At 35.8% G+C, this 23,182-nt stretch overlaps 2 protein-coding genes across 8 annotated transcripts in view; one reads left to right on the top strand and one right to left on the bottom strand.

Annotated features, from left to right (window-relative positions):
* SLC36A4 (solute carrier family 36 member 4) overlaps positions 1-23,182 on the top strand; it is a 344,024-nt gene that overhangs the window by 106,029 nt on the left and 214,813 nt on the right. For both annotated transcript variants that reach the window (XM_054524923.2, XM_054524922.2), the window contains one exon: positions 6,058-6,203. The gene's annotated coding sequence lies outside the window, so the exon portion shown is untranslated. The remainder of the gene's footprint in view (positions 1-6,057; positions 6,204-23,182) is intronic.
* Positions 1-23,182, bottom strand: part of DEUP1 (deuterosome assembly protein 1) — an 89,839-nt gene that overhangs the window by 45,005 nt on the left and 21,652 nt on the right. For all 6 annotated transcript variants that reach the window (XM_063711325.1, XM_054524915.2, XM_002822351.5 and 3 more), the window contains exons 3-7: positions 16,122-16,293; positions 14,620-14,715; positions 7,258-7,392; positions 1,684-1,797; positions 578-820 (exon numbers count right to left, since the gene is read on the bottom strand). In XM_063711325.1, coding sequence (XP_063567395.1) covers positions 578-820; positions 1,684-1,797; positions 7,258-7,392; positions 14,620-14,715; positions 16,122-16,293 — 760 coding nt within the window. The remainder of the gene's footprint in view (positions 1-577; positions 821-1,683; positions 1,798-7,257; positions 7,393-14,619; positions 14,716-16,121; positions 16,294-23,182) is intronic.

The raw sequence follows: 23,182 nt of genomic DNA, 5'->3' as shown, positions 1-23,182 counted from the left end.
CAAGAAACAGACAAAAAAGAAAAAAACATTATTGAGTTAAGAAAAAAATTAATGCTTGTTAAACCATCAATCATATATGTCAATGTGAAAGTTACCTAAAAATAAATTCTAGGTTACTGTTTGATAAATGATTTTGATAAGATTACCAGTGATAAATCACTGGAGTCACTTCCATAGCTCTCACTGAGGTTACTAAATTGTTGAACACTTCATGATTTCCTGTATCTTTAATCCAGGATTCTTCTGAGTCAAAGAAACACAGGGTAAGAGAAAATAGTGGGGGAAGAGGGTAGTACATGGCTAAAGGCATAGAGGTCCATAAGTGACCATTGTTATATTGCACTGGTAATACATTATTATTATGCCACTGCAGAACCAAAGTGCACTCTAAGTGTGGTAACATACTTATGGGATTATTGAATCTACGCATCAAGTGCGAATTACTAAGAGGAAATATGAATGGAATCTTCACATATATTAATAATAGAAAACTACCATTCTAATCCCTGTATCTGCTGAGTTACCATTTATACAAGTCATGGACAATATAGTTGAAAAACGAAAAATTAATCTTCACCTGGCACTGTCTTTGGTACATTTTCAGTTCTTGCAAGAGCTTCTGATTTTCATCTTGTAATTTATTCCTGCTTAGTGCTATCTCACTTACAGCTGATTTCAGTTTTTCAATAATGAACTCATCGCTTTCATTGATTTCACAATTGGGATCTGGGTCACATATCAAATGAGGAATTTCAGAGCTGCTGTCGTCTAAGCACTGTTTTTTACCATTTAGTTGAGTTTGGTAACTTTGTGCCTGTTTCTGAAAAATATAAAAACTGTGTAAGTCAAATGAAGAATGTCATATTTAAGCTTACATGAAGTTCAAGAATGATAGAAAAGAATTAGTAGGAATATCTTTAAATATGTTACTACATAATGAAAGTTGGGTCTTTGTAATTCAGTCTTGTATTTGTTTCAAAATTTCAATTTCAGATGGCATTAAGAGAAAATATATTTGTATAACCTCAGAGCAAAGATGTAGAGTAGAGAAGGAGGTTAGTGGTAGTAAAGCCATATTAAGCAAGAAAAAAAATCTAGAAGGTGTAAAAAGAAAATTATGAATTCAATTATACAATGGTTGAAAAAAGTCTATAACCAAAAATAAATAAAAACAAACAATTTGATTGTAGGGGAAAAGTTGTCAGTGCATGTAACAGAGTTAATAATTCCTAGTGTACAAACACGTCTACACATCCATAAGAAAAGGGCAAACAATACAAAAGAAAAATGGGCAAAGTTTATGAATTGGCAATTCACAGAAAGACCTGAGAAAGGCTAAAAAGTATATGAGGAGATGCTCCATCTTACAAGTAGCCAGGGAAATACAAAAAAGCAAGCAATCTTAAATTCTCTGAGTGCCTTGCCTGTGGGCATATGAAAACATATGCTATTTAATGACACAATAACAATGGAATTTTAAATAGCTCCATCCTTTGAGACATGTAGACTAAATTCACCATTAACAGATATTCTATGCACTTGTGACTGTACCCACCTTTGACCTACTCTGGTTATTTTTTCTTAATTGGCATGTCTGTTTGTAAATAGATTACATGCTGAATGGTAAAGATACCAATATTTAACTTCTGCTTTTGATTTAGAGAATAGTATTAGATAACTTACCTGAAACTGATTACACTTCTCAGATAATAATTTTTGTTGAGCATCTAAAGAAATCAGATGAGTCTGATATAATATCTCTTGCTTGTCCCATTCTCTTGACTTTGCTCTAAATTCCTTTTAAAAAGTGGGGAGACAAACGTATGAAAAATGTTATTCATTTTAAAGTACAGCGAATAAGGCTTCTTTCATTTGTACACCTTCATTATGAGAAAAAAAAAAGTAAATCCATTCTTTACCTATTAGGGAAAACAAACAAAAGAAAAGGTGTCAAATCATTCATGTTGGATTTTTTACCGTCTCTAATTTTTGCTAGGAAAATACAGAATTTGTCACTTATTGTTAAAAATGTGAAAAGTCTCTCTTATAACAAATACTTGTTACTAATAAGGGAATTTCAAACAACTTTTTTTTTGCATTAGCCACTACTTTCTATTTCTTGACATGAAATATTTTTTCCTTCATTCGCTCAGTTGCCAAATTTGTTCTCTTGTTTTTTTAGAGGGTGGGGCTTGGATTTATTTAGTGACTATTAAGGACTGAATGTTTGTGTCCCCCACAACAAATGCATATGTCAAGCCTAAACCCCAACGTGACAGCATTATGAAATGGGGCCTTTGGGAGGTAATTAAGTCATGAGAGTGAAGCTCTCATGAACGGGATGAGTGCTCTTATTAGAAGAGCTATGAGAGATTTTGTTTCCTCTCTCTTTCTTTCTCCCTGCCATCTGAGGATACAAAGAGCAGACAGCTATCTGTGAACCAGGAGAAGGGCCCTCACCAGAATCTGACTATGCTGGGGGATATGGTTTGGCTCTGTGTCCCCATCCAAATCTCACATTGAATTGTGATCCCGAGTGTGTGTGTGAGAGTTGCGGGGTGGCTGGTGGGCACGGGGGTGGTTTCTTTTTTTTCTTTTTTTTTTTTTTTTTGAGATGGAGTCTCGCTCTGTTGCTCAGGCTGGAGTGCAGTGGCACGATCTTGGCTCACTGCAACCTCCACCTCCCAGGTTCAAGCGATTCTCCTGTCTCAGCCTCCTAAGTAGCTGGGATTACAGTCACGCACCACTACAGCCAGATAATTTTTTGTATTTTTAGTAGAGACAGCATTTCACCGTGTTGGTCAGGCTGGTCTCAAACTCCTGACCTCGTGATCCACCTGCCTCAGCCTCCCAAAGTGTTGGAATTACAGGCGTGAGCCACTGCGCCCAGCCTGGTAGTTTCTAGTAGTTTAGCACCATCTCCCTAGTGCTGTCTCTTGATAGAGTTCTCATGAGATCTGGTTGTTGGAAAGTGTGTAGCACTTCCCCCTTTTCTCTCTCTCTTTCTCTCCTGTTGGCCACGTGAAGACATGCCTTGCTTCCCCTTTGCCTTCTGCCATGATTGTAAGTTTCCCAAGGCCTCCCCAACCATGCCTCCTGTACAACCTGTGGAACTGTGAGTCAATTAAACTGCTTTTCTTCATAAATTACCCAGTCTCAGGTAGTTCATTATAGCAGTGTGAGAATGGATTAATACACAGGCACTCTGATTTTGGACTACCAGCCTCCAGAACTGTGAAAAATAAATGTCTGTTGTTTAAGCCACCCAGTCTATGGTATTTAGTTACAGCAGCCTGAACAAACTAAGATAGTGACTGCCCCTTGTGGCCATGGCCAGGCCTCCTTTAGGCAGTACCAATTGGTATACCTGGGAAAGAAATGGTAGAAGTAGGTTGATAAAGCAGGATCAGTTCTTCAAGTTTTTGCTTAAATAGTGTAGTTATACAGCATGATTACCTGTTCACATCTTAATAACATGAGCAAAGGATATAGCTCTGGGGATGCCAAAGAAGATATCGCTGCTTCTCCATTTTGCCTAGGGCTGACCATTTATATCCTATCTTTCTGTCCAGGCTTTAAACAACTTGAGGGTAAGGGCTCTTTATTACTTTTGTACCATTCACAGTGCCTGACAAAATGCCAGGTGCCACTTATATTACATGAATGTACAAACAAAAACATGGTACTGTATTAGCATTTCCTAGAATTTAAACATTCTCAAAAAATTTTGTAAAGAAAACAACATGGTTGGAAACAAACTCTATAGCTACTAAGTTCATGGCTATATATTATTGCATATAGAAACATGGCATGAATGTAGTGATGTTTTCAACCCTCAATTCAGTAATATTTATTGAGCAGTTAATATCCACCAGGTTCTGTGGAAAGAAGAAAATCTGGAACTATTTCATAATTTAAAAAAATTTTTTGAAAGAAAAAATCAAGGAATATATAATAAAGTAGGGAAATGTACACACAAACAAATCATTTTACAATATGTCAGTATGTTAAGTACAATAATGCTAACACATAAAAGCCATGCAGAGGATATTATGATTATCTTAGCTATTTCCCATAATATATCAAATTGGAACAGTTCATTATAGTCAGAGTGGTTACTATTGTTTTGAAGATGGCTGAAATGACTGGATTGGCAATGCTGGAAAATAAATGCTAATTTAGAGAATGAAAGCTTTATTTCGTTAAAATGAGAAGAACATGGCATTTCATATTTTCTATACAGAAATAATTTTAAGGAACATTTAAGGAAATTTTAGTTTTTAAAATCCATAAGTGCCTAAACAATCAGTGAAGGAAGGCTATAAATTAGGAAGTTTTTACGGTAATGAAAGGTGGGTGAACTGATATTAAGTGATGATATTAAGGTCGAAGAAGAAATATAGAAAGACCCTCCACATATAACCGTAGCTCATGATACACAGACTATATTCACTATGATAAATGGAGATAGTCCATTTAAAGTTATTGACTTCGATTCTGATATTCAACATACAAAAATTAGGTACATAAAAACAGGGTCTTTAGCAATAACGGCAAATTTATAAAACTAGGTTCTAGTAGAAAATAGCTAACATTTCAAATTAATGCAATCTAGATTTTAAAAAATTTCTGTTTACTTTTAATTTAAAAAGGAATCTTTGGAGTTAGAAGTCAAAATTTGGGCAAGATTGACTTAAGCTGTTCATATGTTTTAGATAATACAAATATTTAGCATTTCTTATCCATTAACCTCAAATAATCTTGAAAATAAATATTCCCCAGGATGTTTTAGAGGCAGAAGCATTAACCTCAACTTCTTATAAATACTACAACAGGTAGAAGCACGGCCAAGAATAGCTAGAAATGTGTGTCACAAACATATCAGCAGGTGCTTATGACAATCCTGGCTTCCTTATTCTTGTCAGATGTACTGGTTTCACAACTAGTGAGTCAGCGCAATATATGCAATAGTATGGAACCATGCAGGGACCTAGAGAGCTTCATAAGGGTTTTTATAGAGACTGGAGTTGTCACGATAGGCTTCAGAGGGTCTGTAGACTTGCCTGGACCTCCAACAGTAAGTTCTTCATGGCTGGAAAAGTTTTTCTGGATCTTTAAGGTTGAGAGTGGATCAGGGTCATTAAAATTAGCTTCTCTTGATAGCTGTATTATTAGATGTTTTAAAAAGCTCTCTAATAATTATTGGAGATGGTCTTTAGGGATTACTATACGTTGGAGACCTTCACCTGTAAAACGGTTTTAACTTTTTATTATGAAGATTTTCACACATAGAGAGTAAAACAAACCTCCATGTACCCTTCACCCAGTTTAACTACCAGCAACTTAGTCCATCTTTACTTCTCCTATCTCTCCACCCTTTTTGTTGGTATATTTTAAGGCGACTTCTAGACCTCGTGTGTTTTCATCCCTAAACGCTTCAGTGTGCATCTAAAGTTTTTTCACCATAACAACAATGTTACATATAAGGTATTTTAAACCCCATTTACTGATGACAACATGGAACCTTGGTGAGGCAAACAACTTGCCTAAAGGTCACAGGGCAAACACATGAGTCAGGCAAGGCCTGTTTTCAGTTATCAGTGATCACGTTCTTCGACTACTACATGTGGTACACTGCTATTACTATACTTCTATTAAATACCTCAAAGGTAAAACAGGTTTACCTGCAGACTAAAACTGGAAGAGCCAATCTCTTACACATTAATTTATCAGATGGCTATAAGTAAAAATAGGTACATGAAGTGTTTTTATAATTATTTCAAGTTAAACTGTATATCTGCATAGAGTCTTTAAAAACTTTTGTGTAAGTACAAACATGTCAAAACATTTTGCTACTAATTTCCCCTATAATTTCATTACATATATATAATGTAAATATTTAGTTTCCTAAATGTAAAATGTGCATACACAAAGTACTTGATACTAACTTAAGGCTTCTTTTTTGTCTGAAAAATTTTTATTAATGTAGTTCTCCCACAAAAGCCCATGAAAAGTCAGTCGAATGGAAAATTAGTGACTCAATCTCTTCATTTTCAGTGAAAGCACGTGTATATTACAGTGCACATCTATCGGCATCTTCCATGAGATCAGGATATTTCTGAAGCCCGTATGGTTATACCACTGCAAGAGCCTGGGAGTACAACACAGTGCATTTTCCTAGAGGGCCAACTTACTTAGTAATGGTAAGTTTGTTTTTTTTAAAAACTATGTATTATTCAGAAGCATGTAAAATGTGCTGGACTTTTAAAGATTAAAATCTAGGACTTCCTACAAAGATCTTATAATAAGCCGATTTTAGGGCTGTGATCCCGGATTTAATTTTTTTCTGCGCTTTAAGATATTTTAAAGTAGAAGGACTTTTTAATTAAAGAATAAGATGAAAAAGTGCTGGCGAGGGGAGGGATGCTGGGGTTTAGGGCTTGAGAAAAATGAAAGAAATTAAGTGGGATAACATAAGCGTCAACTTGAAGTCAATTAAAAAATAATAATTGGGCAGTACTGAGAATCCAGGTAAAAGTAGATGATAGGAATTTATTGTGTAATCTTTCTGCTGTTCCATGACTTATAGGAGGAATGCTCAAGAACACAGGGAAGAAAAATAGCTGGTTTGTTTTTTCCAAGGTTGGAAAACGAAGAAGATAACAATAAGTGCATCAAAGACACAATGAATTTTTAATGTTTTTTGTTTTTAATTTTTGTGGGTACATAGTAGATATATGTAGTTATGAGGACATAGTGAATTTCTTTTAGAGACCAAAATTTTAGAAATTCTGAGTGCTTTGGGGCAATTGAATTGGAGTGACACTATGCCTTTAAAGAAAAAAAACCATGAAACTTCAAGCCCTGTTTTAAAAACTGTGATGAGGCTTCACTGGGATTTAAGTACCTAATAGCTAAATGGCCATTAAAAGATTTATTAGATATTCACTTTAACTGACCCCAGGGGTGTCCAATTTTACTCAACAGCTGCAGTTTCTTTTGACTTTTTTGGCTCTTTTTTTTTAATCTCCCAAAATGCTGATATATAGAAAAGATGTATACATCAAAGTGATGTTTTAATTCACTAAGTGCCTGAGGGGAAGGTGCACTAAGAAAATATATTCAGTGAGAAGTTAGTTTGTAATAGTGTTTATTACCACAACTGAAGACACCATTGTGGACACTAGAGACAAATAGCCCACAACAATAGGAATCAATCTTTAATACACATGAAGAAATTAAGATAATATATCTCACCTCTAATTTCTGGTTCAAATTGCTCAGTTCAGAGGGTATTTCTTCTTTAAGGTGTGGTAATTCTTTTCGTGGAACTTTGTTTCGTTTCATCTGATGTAATCTCAGTTTTTCAAAGTTATTTGTTAGTTTGGAAAACTGTAAATCACAGAAAATGTTAACATTTTACTATTACCAATTATTTCTAACCTGATTTCACTATATCTCTTTTCCTGTGTACCTCTTTGAAAATTTAAGTCATGATTAGAAAGTGCAGTAAAGCTTAAATGTTTCAATTAGTGAAGACAGAACCAGTTATTAAAACTAAATTATTGAAGCTGAACACAATGCAGCTTTCATGTAAACACGAGACTTCATTAACTGCACAGTTAAACAATGATTCACTTGATAAATGGTTTGTTCAATTTTGTTTTAATCATATGCAGCAAATCTCACAATTTTTTTAAAAAACAAGTTTTTTTCTTACTTTTAGTTAGTGCCATTTTGTGTTTACAATTTTAAATCCAGCAACTCAATCTACAAAATAACTAGCTTATACCTTATTTAAGAAAACAGAATATTTATTAATTTAAAAGACATAAGTAACATAAACCACTTATTAATGTGGATAGGTTTAAATAAATTTTAATATCAAAATTGATCTAATATTTTTCTTACTGATAATTCTTTTTATAACATTGTATTTTTTTTCCATTTCCTGTTCTACCTTCAAATAATAGATTCAAAGTAGCATAGTTTATGAACATTTGTGAGGAAATTTCTATAATATATTTCTATATTATATTTCTATATTATATTTCTATACTATATTTCTATACTATATATATACTATATATTTCTATACTATATTTCTATAGTAAATTCTAAACACATGTATGTGTTTTCAAATGTGTCTTGTTTACACATTTTATTTTAAAATAATTATAGGTTTACAGGAAGTTCCAAAGTTATTACTGAGGTCTCAGGTTCTCTTCACCCAGTTTCCCCCAATATTTACATCTTATTGAACCACAGTACATCAAACCTAGGAAATTGAAATTGGATCAATATATGTATATAGTTCTATGCTGTTTTATCACATATACAGATTTATCTGACCACAACCACAATCAAGATATAGAACTATTCTGTCACCACAAAGATCTTCATGCTATCCCTTTAGAATCACACTTAGTCCCCTCATCCCCCAACCCCTAATCCCTGAAAACCACTAATTTGTTTTCCATCTCTATAATTTTGAGAATGTTATAAAAAGAAATCATACAGCACATTACCTTTTGGGATTGTATTTTTTTCACTCAGCTTAATGTGAAAGCCATGCATGAATCAGTAGTGGATTCCTTTTTAGTGCTGAATAGTATTCTATGGTATAAATGTATCAGTTTGTTTAACGATTCATATATTGAGACATTTTGATTTTTTCCAGTTTTTGCCTACTGTAAATAATGCTATGAACAATGGTGTCTACTTTATCAGATTAATTAAAGTAGCCACTTCTGCTTTTTTCCTCATAATTTTAAATTGAGATATAATTCACCTACTATAAGATTCTCCTGAATAATATTCCATTGCATAAATACACTACATTTTGTTTATCCATTCATCAACTGATAGAAATGTGGGTTGTTTCCACTTTGAGATATTATAAATAATGCTACTGTGAACACTTACATAGAAGTTTTTGTGTAGATACATGTTTTACTTTCTCTTGGGTATATACCTAGGAGTGGAATTGTTGGATCTTATGGTAACTTTAACTTTCTGATGAACAGCAAAATTGTCTTCCAAAATGGCTGTACCATTTTCCATTCCCATTCACAATGCATTGGGTTACAAGGTCTCCATATCCTCACCAACACTTGTTATTTTCTTTTTTATTATAACCATCCTAGTGGATGTGAATGGATATTGTGGTTTTGGTTTCCATAACCTAATGACTAATGATGTTAGCATTTTTTATGTGCTTATTGGCCATTCATATATCTGCTTTGGAGAAATATCTATTCAAATATTTATCCATTTTAAAATTTGGTCATCTGCCTTTTATTATTAATTAGTAAGTTATTCATATATTCTCGATACTAGTCCCTTATCAAATATATGGTTTACAAATATTTTCTCCCCATTGCTGGCTGTCTTTTCACTTTCTTGATGGTGTCCTTTGAAGCACAAAATTTATAAAATTTTAATGACACCAAATTTATCTAATTTTTTGTTGCTTGTGCTTTTGGTGCCATATCTAAGAAACGATTGCCTAATCCAAGGTCATGAAGATTTACTCCTATGTTTTCTTCTAAGAGCTTTTTAGATTTAGGTTTTACATTTGGATCTTTGATCCATTTTGAGTTAATTTTTGTCTATGGTTTAAGGTAGGGGTCCAACTTAGTTCCTTTGCATGTGGACATCCTCTTGTCACTGCACCATTTGTAGAAGAGACTTTCTTTATTGAATTATCTTGGCACCACTTCTGCTTTCTATTAATATTTGCATGGTATATTTCTCCATCTTTTTAGTTTCAACTTGCCTATACAGTTATATTTGAAGTGAGTTTGTCATTTTTAAATTTATTTTCAATCTCTGTCTTTCAGTTGGTGTATTTAGACCATTTCTATTTAATGTAATTATTGATATGTCAAAGCTTAAGCCTTTTTTTGTTCCTGTTTGTTCTCTAGCTTTTGGTTTCTCTATTTTCACTTTCTTGTCTTCTTGGGAATTACATGAGCATTATTTTAGAATCCATTTTATCTATAGTGTTTTTGAGTATATCTCTTTGTAGATCTTTTTTAGTGGTTGCTGTAGGTATTACACTATATTTACATAATTTATCACAGTCTATTGGTTTTTGACATCTTTCCAGTTCAAGTGTAAAAATCTTACTTTCCTTTATGTTCTTTTACTCTGTTCCATTTATAACACAATTATCTTAGTGTTTCCTGTACATATACTGAAAACCATATTAGACATGGTTATAATTTTTTGCTATCAAAAAATTTAGAAAATACAAGAGGATAAGGAAAATCTATTGCATTTCCACCCATGTTTTTTACTCTTTTTGGTGTTTTTACTTCTTCGCTGATGTCTTAAGATTGCTTCTTTATCATTTCTTTTCTGGTAAGAGAACTTCCTTTAGCTGTTCTTTTAGGGTAGGTCTGCCAGCAACAAATCCTTTTAGTTTTACTTCGTTTGAGAATGTTTTAATTTCCCCTTCATTCCTGAAGGGTATTTTTGCCAGACATAGAATTCTGGGTTGAAAGCTCTGTTCTTTCAGCACTTGAAAGCCTCCATTGTTTCCAGAGAGAAAGCCACCATCATCAGAATTGGTTTCCCCTATAGGTAAGGTGTCATTTCTCTCTTGCTGCTTCCAAGATTTTTTTCTTTGTCTTTTGGTTTTCAGAACTTTGACTATGATGTGTCTTAACATGGCTGTCTTTTGATTTATCCTGTTTGAAGTTCACTCAGCTTTTCAATCTGTAGGTTTACATTTTTTTTTTTTTTTGCTAAGTTTTGTAACTTTTCAGCTATTATTTCTTTCAATGCTTTTTCACCCTCCCCATCTTTCTCCTCTCCTTTTGGGTTCTCTGATGATATAAATTTTAAATTGCTTGTTATCATACTACCTGTCCCCAAGGTTCATTTTCTTTTACTTTTTCTCTCTGTTGTTCAGATTGGATAATTTCTATTGTATTATCTTCGAGCTGATTCTTTTCCCTCTGTCCTCCTCATTCTGCTTTTAAGTCCATCCATTGAGTTTTTAAATTTGGTTATTATACTTTTCAGTTATAAAATTTCTAATTGGTTCTTTATATTATTTATTTGCTAAAGCTTTATAATTTTTCATTTATTTCAAGCCATATTTGTAATAGTTCATGGAAGTATTTTTATAACAGCTGCTTTAAAATCAGATAATTCTAATGTGTGTCATCTTGGCCTTGGCATCTGTTGAGTGTCTTTTCTTATTCAAGTTGAGATCTTCTTGGTTCTTTCTATAATGAATGATTTTTATTGATACCTGGGCATTTTTGTGTATTGCATTTTGAGACTCTGGATTTTATTCAAATGTTGTGTTTTAGCAGTCCTCCTCTGACAATTTCTAGAAGGGAAGTTGGAGTGCCACTTTATTACTGCCAGGGGATAGTGGATGTCCAGGTCTTCACTTGGCTTCAGTTGGTGTCCAGTGGGAAGTGCTCCTTCTTACTGCTGATTGGAAGTGGGAGTTCAGGCTTCCCACTAGTCTTTCACTAATACACTTTGATTGAATGGGCATGGGTGCCTTGTAACTCTTCTCACATGGCCTTCAGTGATACTATTAGTGGGGGTGGGTGAACTTGTCACCACTAAGCAGTGGTGACTCCTCAACAGCCTTCCTATGATACCACCCGAGAGTAGACAGGGAGAGGTGCCTCCTTACCACCAGGTAGGTATAGAAGTCCAAGCTCTCCACTGTCACGATGGGTTGATGACGGCCTTGTTAATGTCTAGTGAGGATGAAAGTCCTGGCTCTCCACTCAGTCTTCTCAGACATTACCCAGGAAAAAGGGCCAGGGTTACCTTGTTACAGCTTAGTGAAGGCAGAAATCTAGGTTTTTCCACTAAGCCTTTGTAGGTGGCAGTGGGGCTATAGTTTTTTTTGTTGTTGTTGTTTGTTTGTTTTCTGTTTTATTAGGCTGGAGTAGAGAGGTTGTTATCTAAAAGTGTATTATCTTGCTAGGCTGTCTCTCTTCTGGTCTTTTGGCTGGAGAGAGCAGACTTTCCTTGGGGCTCTTTTTGTTTGTTTGCACCCATTGGCATAACTGGTTTGCCGGCTTCTGTTACTCAGTCTGAGATATATGAGGCAAAAACAAATCCTAGGGAACTCACTATTGTGACATTCTTGAGTCCCAAGGTCCTTAGCTAGTCTGTCTCTTCTCTCCATTTCTCAGAGTCTTATGTTGTTTTATAAATGATGTCCAATTTAGTGGGAGGATAGGGAAGAGTATATCTATTCCAGAAGCAAAAGCCTCAAATATATGTACTTAAACTTATAGTTTTATAATGGTTAGAAGGAAAAAAATAACTCCTTTTTAAAAGGAAAGCAATTTCTAAAAGGAAGCTTTGACAGAGTTAAGTTATTCAAGGCAGAGTGTGGTAAAGTGTATCCTTAAGATGTTTCAGGAAAATGAAATTGTAAATAAACCAGAAATTTCAAAGGAGGAAGCTGTAGAGTGAGCTGGCAGCAACAAAAGCATGTTAGCCACAAGATACCATTTTCTGCTTAGAAAAACAGCATATTACTAGCTTTATGCAAACCAAATCAAGTACATAGTACTTTTCTTTTTCTCTCTTTTCCCCTACTTTCCTCCTTCCTTCTCTTTTGCTCTCCTTCCCTTTCTTCCTCTTTTTCTTTTAACTAGAGAAAAAGAGAAGCAGAAAACTGCAGCAAAAATAGGTGGCTCTCAACAATAACGTAGCATTCCCAGTGTATTCCATGAAATCCCTGTTTACAGTGGTATTAGAAGGTTTTAGCTTAAAAAAAGAGAAGAGGCTGGGCAAGGTGGCTCACGCCTGTAATCCCAGCACTTTGGGAGGCCGAGGCGGGCGCATTATCTGAGGTCAGGAGTTCAAGACCAGACAGGCCAACAAGGCGAAACACCATCTCCAATAAAAATACATAAATTAGCTGGGTGTGGCGGTGCGCACCTGTAGTCCCAGCTATTTGGAGGCTGAGACACGAGAATCACTTGAACCAGGGTGGCTGAGGTTGCAGTGAGCCGAGATCATGCCACTACACTCCAGCCTTGGCGACAGAGCAAGACTCCGTCTCAATTAAATAAATAAATAAATACATAAAAAGAAGAGCTCCATTGTCCAATATCTTTGGAACATGATGGATTGGAAAGGCTAAATCAGTTTGTTTAAGGCAGGACTTCTTATGGCCTGTAATATGCTAATGTGTACCCTTAATCTCCAGGAGGGGAGGAGTCTTAACTTGGCCAGCATTAGCTTAAACAGCGTTTCCTAAACTCACAGTGTTTTCCACAGAACAAATTTTTATGAAGTTACCATAAAGATATTTTTTGATTAGCACTGAAAACCAGCCATCAGCCAAATAATAAAATAGAACTGCAAAGCATCAAATGGCAAAGATTCATATATTAAATGACTGCTTGGCACCTGTAAACAAAGCCAAGAACTTTTTAAGAAGAGGAAAACATACCCAAACAGAAATGAAAGATTTGGAAAGCAGTGACTGAACTGGTTAAATACAACTTAGAGATGGCACCTAACTTTCTAGATTTCTGTATGGTTTTCAAACCTACTACAGATTGTGATCTGTTTATTTATATTGACCAATATGTAATGATTTAATGTTTATGTTGTTGTTTTAGAGCCTTATCTTCATAGAAAAACAAAGGTTGAGTTGACTTACATGATAAATGCTCAGAGTCTAAGCTAGCAAAAACCATATATATACTTTTATAACTTAAGCTACCATATAGTGGCAGTTACTTGAACTATAGGCAAAAACATCTAGGTAGACTAAGAACTAGTCTTGTAAAATCATCTGTTAAGTGGCATCAAATGTTTCATATTTCAATCTTAATGGCTTAATTACCTCCCTAAAAGGTATTTAAAAAGGTTCAGTAACTACTTTAGGCTCCTTTAATTAAATTATCATATGTGAAATATTTGTACTCCAAAAAAAGTTGGTTATAAAGTAAAATTTCATAATCAAACCATATTTCCCATTGATTCATTCACTAAGTTAAGCAAAGATATAGCATCTACTACATTTGACATACTCAAATGATTACTACCCTACGTGTTATCTGTGGTAAAGAAGGCATTTTGTGTGCCTTCTTTGTGTGAAGATACAGGGATAAGTGAAAAAGAAATCTGTATCCTTCTCAATACCTATGCAGAAGCACTATCATGTAAGAAACAGTCCTACCAGTAACAAGGTAATAAAGACCAGTTTTATTATTTCAATTATCTATTTCATAATAGCAAACTTCCATATTTTAAATTATCACAAAATTGAGAACATCTTTATTAGATAGTAATAACCACAAAAAATTGTTTTTTGTTGTTGCTCACAAAATTATTTTTTGTGAGCTAATTATCATTTATTTCGTCAACAAGTCTCTTGAGAAATAGAAAGCCATTTGTCTAGTACTGTGCTAACAGAGGTACAGAAAATATAGCAAGACAACAATCTAGTAAGAGACAAAATCAATGCATATAAAACAGAGAAAGACATGACCAAACTTATAATTAAAATACAAGACATTTGTTTATACTAAAAACAATTAGTTTAAAATTAACACAACTCTACAGGTCAAAAATGTATCAAAATGTGTGATATTAAATTATAATAAGTTTTCTTACTTGAGCCTTTAGGCTTTGTAGTTGTCCTTCATAATTCTGAGTCATTGCTAAATTACATTTTTCCAGACTGTCCAATTTCTGTCGAAGTAACCCTACCTGCATGAAGAATAAAATTTAATTTTGCTTTTTCTAAATTTTGCCTGACAAAATCAGAAAATGTGCAAAAGAGAAGAACAATTCAAATAAAATGGCTGTACCAAACCAAGAGTAAATATTTGTACTGCACTTCTTAAAATAGCTATCAATAATTAAATTCACAAAAACCAAACATTGCTAGCACTATTCCACAAGGTACACATTAGGACAGTACGGATGTTTAACAAAAGATCCTTATCATCATCACATTTAAAATTCAGGGTTAGAATTTACTTTGCATTATCCTTTTGGGAGGCTATGTCATCATTACTCAGGCAAAACCTCTACCAATATAATTCAGCTTTTTTTTTTCTCCATTACCTTCAAGAGGATCTCTGTTTTAGTGGTATTATGAAATAATTGTTACATTTTTATAACAACTAATACATTAAAAAGAAAAAGAAAATTGTCTAAGAGCAGTTCCTAAGGATTTGGCTTATATAATTTGTTTCTTTAAAAGGCAGATGAGGCACTTGTTTACATATCTGTGTCAGTATACATATAAAAGCTAGAAGAAGAAGAATGCATATGCCATGTCTGTTGACCTACCTTTACTGTGAAGGAAAACTAGATGCCAATAACTAAGTTACCTATGCCAAACAATAATATAGTTAACTATGCCAAAAAACTAAGTTCCACTGAGAAGTCAATAAAGGTAGAAAAATGGCTGATGAACAAGTTAACTAATGATGTTTTGTTACAGTATATAACTAGCAAACATTTCTCTTAAACATTTCTTTTTCCAAAAGAAAAATTCACAGACACAAAGTTCACATCAAATAAAGCATATGGTTTTCCTGAACTCCTTCGCAGGCCTGAGAGCACTCATAAATTCTTCTATGACCACCAGCTTGGCAGTGAGCAGCCTAGAGGGACTAAGGGAACTCCTCTTAAGTGGGTGTCCCAGGTATACACACACCCCTTTACCAAACTCTTTTCTCCTTTGTCCTATTATCAATTCTTGATATCTTACTTCTATTTTTTTCCAGCATATTCAAAGAAGCAAATGTTACTGAACTCTGCCTTGTCCACAGTTTTGATGACTACTTCTTTGTATCTACAGCAGCAAAAGTACTTATATCTTTACTTGCAAACAATATTTTACATATATTAAATATTTGCTTACTTTTACAGATGGCATTGACACTATCTATCTGCCTCTATCAGCAAACATCTATGGATTTAGGTTCTGATTTTCACTTATTTGATATAATACATTTAGCCTATAATTTGCTGACAGAATTTCAAGCAATAAATGCTGTTGCTGATGCCTGATAAAAAATATGTATAATGAAAACATATTCTGATAGAATACTATATATAACAGTCTGATGAATTAGCAATTTGTTAACGTATGTATTCAGTACCTCTTGACCTTTCTGATCCAAACAAGTTTGTGCATTTGCCAGTTCTTGATCCCGAAGATCTAATCGTGTCTCCAAAGCCCGCATCTTTCTTTCCCAATCCATTTTTTTGTTGCTTACCATAATGTCAATTTGTTCCATTAGTTCCTGAAGCTCAGCCTCACAAGGAGAAGTTCTGGCAATTGTAGGAAAGTAAAATACATTTTAAAGTAGGGAAATGTGAGGGCAAAAAAATTATTACATTGCTCTGCATAGCTTGAACATTATTTCCTGAAATTGTTCAATTATTTAAATGGGAATAAGTTAAAAAGCTGAAGGTTAATTTTTAAAATTAATAAAGCCAATTTCAGAGCTAACAGTGTATATATACTTAATTTTTTAAAATAACATTTTTTAGAATAGGCTAATTCTAAGGAATATGCTAATTAGGAAAAATTATAAGACTTAGCTTCAGGATCAACGCTCTTCCATATAGGCATACATATACCTATGTCTATCATAACTTCAGAAGGTTTGACAGAGGCAAACTTGGATGTCATTCGTGTCTGTTAAGGACAGGAGAGCAAGCCTGGGCTAGGTAGGACCAGATTCAAGGGTACCAACTGGGCTATAGTATGGCTCCTCAAGGAGAGGAATTTGGCATGATATGGCTGGTGTCTGTTTCTAAGGAATTTGATCAGGCAGTGATATGGTTTGGCTGTGTCCCCACCAAAATCTCAACTTGAATTGTATCTCCCAGAATTCCCACGTGTTATGGGAGGAAACTAGGGGGAGGTAACTGGATCATGGGGGCCAGTCTTTCCTGTGCTATTCTCATGATAGTGACTAAGTCTCATGAGATCTGATGAGTTTATCAGGGGTTTCTGCTTTTGCTTCTTCCTCATTTTCTCTTGCCTCCATATGTAAGAAGTGCTTTTTGGCTCCCCCCATGATTCTGAGGCCTCCCCAGCCATGTGGAACTGTAAGTCCAATTAAACCTCTTTTTCTTCCCAATCTCGGGTATGTCTTTATTAGCAGTGTGAAAACAGACTAATACAGTAAATTGGTACCAGTAGAGTGGGGCGTTGCTGAAAAGATAACCGAAAATGTGGAAGCAACTTTGGAACTGGGTAACAGGCAGAGGTTGGAACAGTTTAGAGGGCTCAGAAGAAGATAGAAAAATTGGGGAAATTTTGGAACCTCCTAGAGACTTGTGAATGGCTTTGACAAAAATGCTGATAGTGATATGAACAATAAGGTCCAGGCTGAGGTGGTCCCAGATGGAGATGAGGAACTTGTTAGGAACTGGAGTAAAGATGACTCTTGTTATGTTTTATCAAAGAGACTGGAGGCATTTTTGCCTCTGACCTAGAGATTTGTGGAACTTTGAACTTGAGAGAGATGATTTAGGGTATCTGGTAGAAGAAATTTCTAAGCAGCAAAGCATTCAAGAGGTGACTTGGGTGCTGTTAAAGGCATTCAGTTTTAAAAGTGAAACAGAGCATAAAAGTTCAGAAAATTTGCTGCCTGATGATGCAGTAGAAAAGAAAAAACCCATTTTTTGAGGGGAAATTCAAATCAGCTGCAGAAATTTGCATAAGTAGAAAGGAGCCTAATGTTAATCCCCAAGACCATGGGGAAAATGTCCCCAGGACTTGTCAGAGACCTTCACAGAAGCCCCTCCCATCACAGGCCCAGAGGCCCAGGAGGAAAAAGTGGTTTCATGGGCAAGGCCCAGGGTCCCCGTGCTGTGTGCAGCCTAGGGACTTGGTGCCCTGTGTTCCAATTGCTCCAGCCATGGCTGAAAGGGGCCAATGTAGAGCTTGGGCTGTGGCTTCAGAGGGTAGAAGCCCCAAGTATTGGCAGCTTTCACATGGTGTTGAACCTTTAGGTGCACAGAAGTCAAGAATTGAGGTTTGGGAACCTCTGCCTAGATTTCAGAAGATATATGGAAATGCCTGGATGCCCAGGCAGAAGTTTGCTTCAGGGGCAGGGCCCTCATGGAGAACCTCTGCTAGGGCAGGGCAGAAGGAAAATGTGGGGTGGGAGCACCCACACAGAGTCCCTACTGGGGCACTGCCTATTGGAGCTGTGAGAAGAGGCCACTGTCCTCCAGACCCCAGAATGGTAGATCCAACAACAACTTGCACTGTGCACCTGGAAAAGCCATAGACACTCAATGCCAGCCTGTGAAAGCAGCCTGGAGGGAGGCTGTGCCCTGCAAAGCCACAGGGGCAGAGCTCCCCAAGACCATGGGAACCCACCTTTTGCATCAGCATGACCTGGATGTAAGACCTGAAGTCAAAGGAGATCATTTTGGAGCTTTAAGATTTGACTACCCTGCTGGATTTCAAACATGCATGGGGCCTGTAACCCCTCTGTTTTGCCCAATTTCTCCTGTTTGGAATGGCTGAATTTACCCAATACCTGTACTCCCATTATATCTAGGAAGTAACTAGCTTGCTTTTGATCTTACAGGCTCATAGGTAGAAGGGACTTGCCTTGTCTCAGATGAGACTTGGGACTGTGGATTTTGGGGTTAATGCTGAAATGAGTTAAAACTTTGGGGGACTGTTGGGAAGGCATGATTGGTTTTGAAATGTGAGGATATGAGATTTGGAGGGGCCAGGGTTGGAATGATATGGTTTGGCTGTGCCCCACCAAAATCTCAACTTGAATTGTATCTCCCAGAATTCCCACGTGTTATGGAAGAGACCCAAGGGGAGGTAATTGAATCATGGGGGCTAGTCTTTCCCATGCTATTCTCATGATAGTGAATAAGTCTCACGAGATCTGATGGGTTTATCAGGGGTTTCTGCTTTTGCTTCTTCCTCATTTTCTCTTGCCTCCACCATGTAAGAAGTGCCTTTCACCTCCTGCCATGAATCTGAGGCCTTCCCAGCTATGTAGAACTGTAAGTTCAATTAAATCTCTTTTTCTTCCCAGTCTCAGGTACATCTTTATCAGCAGCATGAAAACAAACTAAGGCAGGCAGGTATGGGGAGATACTGTAAGTCTTTAGACAGTGAGGTTACTATAGTCATATACATAGTAATATCTTGGGTCTAGGAGGGTTTATTGAGTTTCAAACAAAATGCTTAGTATAACAGCTAGGATTATAGCAACTGTAGTTAAGAAGACAGATTGGTAAGTGCTCTCACTACAGAGTTCTTTTTCAAAGAAGCTGAAGCATTCTCCAGGGAGCTGGTATAAGTCCAGTCACTCAAACTAGATAAGCAGGTAGTTATTGAGGCCTTACACTTCAGCCTAAGGAACATACAAATGTCCAGATTAGAAAAGCAAGTTGTTTCAACATCCATTTCAATGATGGTAGTGAGGCTTCTAATGTATTTGTGTAGCTGGGAGGAGGACAGGAGGGAGAGGCAGGTGCCACATGACAGCATTTCCTCCATTTAGTTTCACCAAATCAGAGTTTTAGAGCTAATTAAGGATCATTTAGCATTTTGATAAAACTCAGGCTCAGAGAGGCCCAAGATCACACAGCTAATTAATGGAAAAGCCAGAACTAGATCCTAGGCAGCTGTTTCCCATTTAATGTGTCTTCCTGTATACTACACAGCAAAAGACACAGTGTTTTGAATAAGAACATGCTTGAAAAATACAGTACAAATTCGCTCCATTGCAATAAGGTTAGAAACAGGTATTAAAATCCAAAGAATTTAGAATTTCCAGAATCATTTTCTAAGATATCCAGAGTCAACCCAAAAAGATGATGTTCCTTTGGTTTATTCAATATGATTTTCACCAGTTTTGACATCAGAGAGGTTTTAAGTACAAAGTGCCATTCTGAAGTCTTCTCCTAGCATTCCTGGAGGAATGTTAGGCCCAGAGGCTTTCAATTTTTACTTAAAACCTAAAATAAATCTGACAAAAGGATGTATACTAATTCCTCTATAAATAACTTGATTGAATTTTAAGATTGAATTTTAATTGGAATTATAATGTAGGAGGAAAGAATAGAACTATGGCCTGGTGTTTCCACACCATTTTTCTTTTTCATGATGACATGTATCACCCTGTACTGTAAATAGATTTTGTCTATTTTTTCCACTCTGAAGAAAAAGGACTATATCAATGTAAGCTCTAGGAAAAAATAACTATATCAGTCTGGTTCATCACTATCTCACCAGAGCCTAGTATAGTACCACAACCACAGCACATAGTAGATGCTCAATAAATCTCTGAAGAATGAATGAGTTCCTTTAATTGCTAACCTTTGGCATGTAAGAATGTACCATGCTAAGAAAGTTAAAATAAGGCCTACAGTAAAGTCTGGACATAATGTAATCTACTCAATCAATATTGTTCAGTGAATGAATGGTTTATTTCCTGGTTATGGTTATGCTATGCAAAAGTTAGAATGTTAGACTCTCAGGATGGAAGAACTCTTACAAGTCAACTAGTCCAACTACCCCAACTACCCATCCAGTGTTTGCATTCCCTCTATGAATACATATATATATTATATATATAAAAGTATATATAATATATATAAAATGTATATATTATGTGAAAATATGATATTTTTATTAAAAATATATTTTTATAAAAAATTTATTTTCATATAAAAATATATAAATATATAATTATATATACAATTTTTTTTTAGATGGAGTCTCACTCTATTGCACAGGCTCAAGGGCAGTGGCACAATCTTGGCTCACTAACACCTCCGCCTCCTGGGTTCAAACGATTCTCCAGCCTCAGCCTCCTGAGTAGCTGGGGCTACAGGCATGTGCCACCACATCTGGCTAATTTTTTTTTTTTTGTATTTTTAGTAGAGACGGGGTTTCATCATGTTGGCCGGGCTGGTCTCAAACTTCTGACCTCAGGTGATCCTCCCACTTCGGCCTCCGAAAGTGCTGGGGTTACAGGTGTGAGCCACCGCACCTTGCCCCTCTACAAATATTTCTTAAGAGAATCATCTGTCATACACTACTGATCAGATTCAGCAGGTCTAGGAAAGACCCTAAGATGCTGCATCAGTAACAAAAGTATCAAGTGATTCTGATGCATGCCAAAGTTTGTGACCTGTTTTTCAATATCACTGCAAATAAGTTATCCATCCTAGGTCTGAATTCTTCCCTTAACAGGTAACCACTGTCTGAGATTGTAGCTAGACAGTAATGTGTTTTAGACAGATCTTTTTTATATTGAAGAACTTTTCCATCCATTGGTCCTAATTTGATCTCAGTGATTCCACTGAGACCATTCAGGACAAATGCCTTTTCAACACAGTAGACTTTAAAGTATTGAATACAGTCATCAGTGTGTCAAATACAGTTTTGGGTGTACTTCCAGTCTTCTTTTGTCAGTGTTCAATATTAGAGACTGAATATATGGATGGACAACAATAATCAGACCATATGACGGTAGACTCTGACCCATAATTTCTGCAACAACACAACCAGTCCAGAAAGCCAAGCCACAAAATCTGCAGCAATTGTCCCATAATAGTCAGGGCTTGATCACTGACTGCCATCTTCCCTAATTTCTGTCCCCACTTCCAACTCAGGACGAACTAGAGAAAGCCAAATATACTCCTCAAAACACTCCCCTAGGGTGCCCCACTTTTAGTTATTCTGTCTCCAGCCTCTATATACCAGCACCCTCCAATGAGGGCACACCTGAACCCTTCTCCCTTTTTTTACCTTAAAGCTTTCCCACTCCTCTGCCTCCCTTTGAGTCTCTGCCAAATGCAAGTGATAGTGGGTGACTCCCTTGGTATAGCAAGCTCTGAATAAATAAGTACTTTGAGTTGTTTTCATTTGGGTGGTCTTTATTTATTTCCACAAATATTTTTATTTCCTTGTATGGCTCCTAGAGATTTTTTCTTCACCACTCTATACTCAGTATCCAGTATACTGCTTGAAAAATACTAGATGCTTAATACACATTTGCCGAATGAAAAAAAAAGAATGACTATGGTAAGATTTTCAGACCCTTCAAATTATATCTCTTCTTTGAACAAGTTTTTTTTTTTTTTGCCAATTTCATCCTTGAAACGTACCATTTGGAACTTTAAGATAATACGACAGGTATGGTCTAATCAGCTCAGAGGCGGTCTCACAGATCCTTTGGTTTAGGTGCCATATAATTTTATTTAACCAGATGGAGATCACACTAGTTGGATTTGGGAGAGGAAAGGGTAAAGCAGTGATATCACATTGTTTCAAGGTGGGTTTATTCTTATCTAAAAATCTTCTTTTTTATGCATGCTATGAGTAAGCCACCTATTCACTATCTTGTGCTTGTTTAGTTTTTTGGGAGGATGGGTCCAGTGGTAGGTCTGTGTAATTATTCTTATTAAATTTCAGCTTGATAGTTTCAGTCTTTCATTGTGGGTCATCATCACTAGTTCTTTCAGCAAACATTCATTAAGCACTGTGTAAGGTACAGGGAAAACAGAGACAAAAGAGCAACTGCCTGTGAATGGAGAGACTTGCAAGGCAGGCAGGCAGAATAAAAGACTGATGAATATATGCGGGCTTTCAAAAAGGAGGTGTACTGAATACAGACTTGCAGAGGGTAGGCTATCACAGAGGTCTTCCTAAATGAGGTAACATCTGAGCTTATATTTGGGATCCTGTTTCTATCAGAGAATATATTATCTATATCTCCCAGCTTTGTGTGAGCTGCAGACTTGATAAGCATTACCTGCTCTGTGTGTGTGTGTATATATATATATGTACACATATACATATATGTATATGTATATACATATATATCAGAGAATATATTATCTATATCTCCCAGCTTTGTGTGAGCTGCAGACTTGATAAGCATTACCTGCTCTGTGTGTGTGTGTATATATATACATATATGTATATGTATATGTGTATATACGTATACGTATATACATATGTGTGTATATATGTGTACATACGTATACACATATGTGTATATGTGCGTACATACGTATACACATGTGCGTACATACGTATACACATGTGCGTACATATATGTATATACATACATGTATGTGTGCACACATACATATGTATATACATACGTGTATGTATGTGTGCATACATACATATGCATATACATACGTGTGCACACAC

This window comes from Pongo abelii, chromosome 9, assembly GCF_028885655.2.
Source record: "Pongo abelii isolate AG06213 chromosome 9, NHGRI_mPonAbe1-v2.0_pri, whole genome shotgun sequence".
Classification (NCBI taxonomy): Eukaryota; Metazoa; Chordata; class Mammalia; order Primates; family Hominidae; genus Pongo; species Pongo abelii.
The sequence above is the reverse complement of the archived record's forward strand: the minus strand, read 5'-3'. Positions and strand labels throughout refer to the sequence as shown.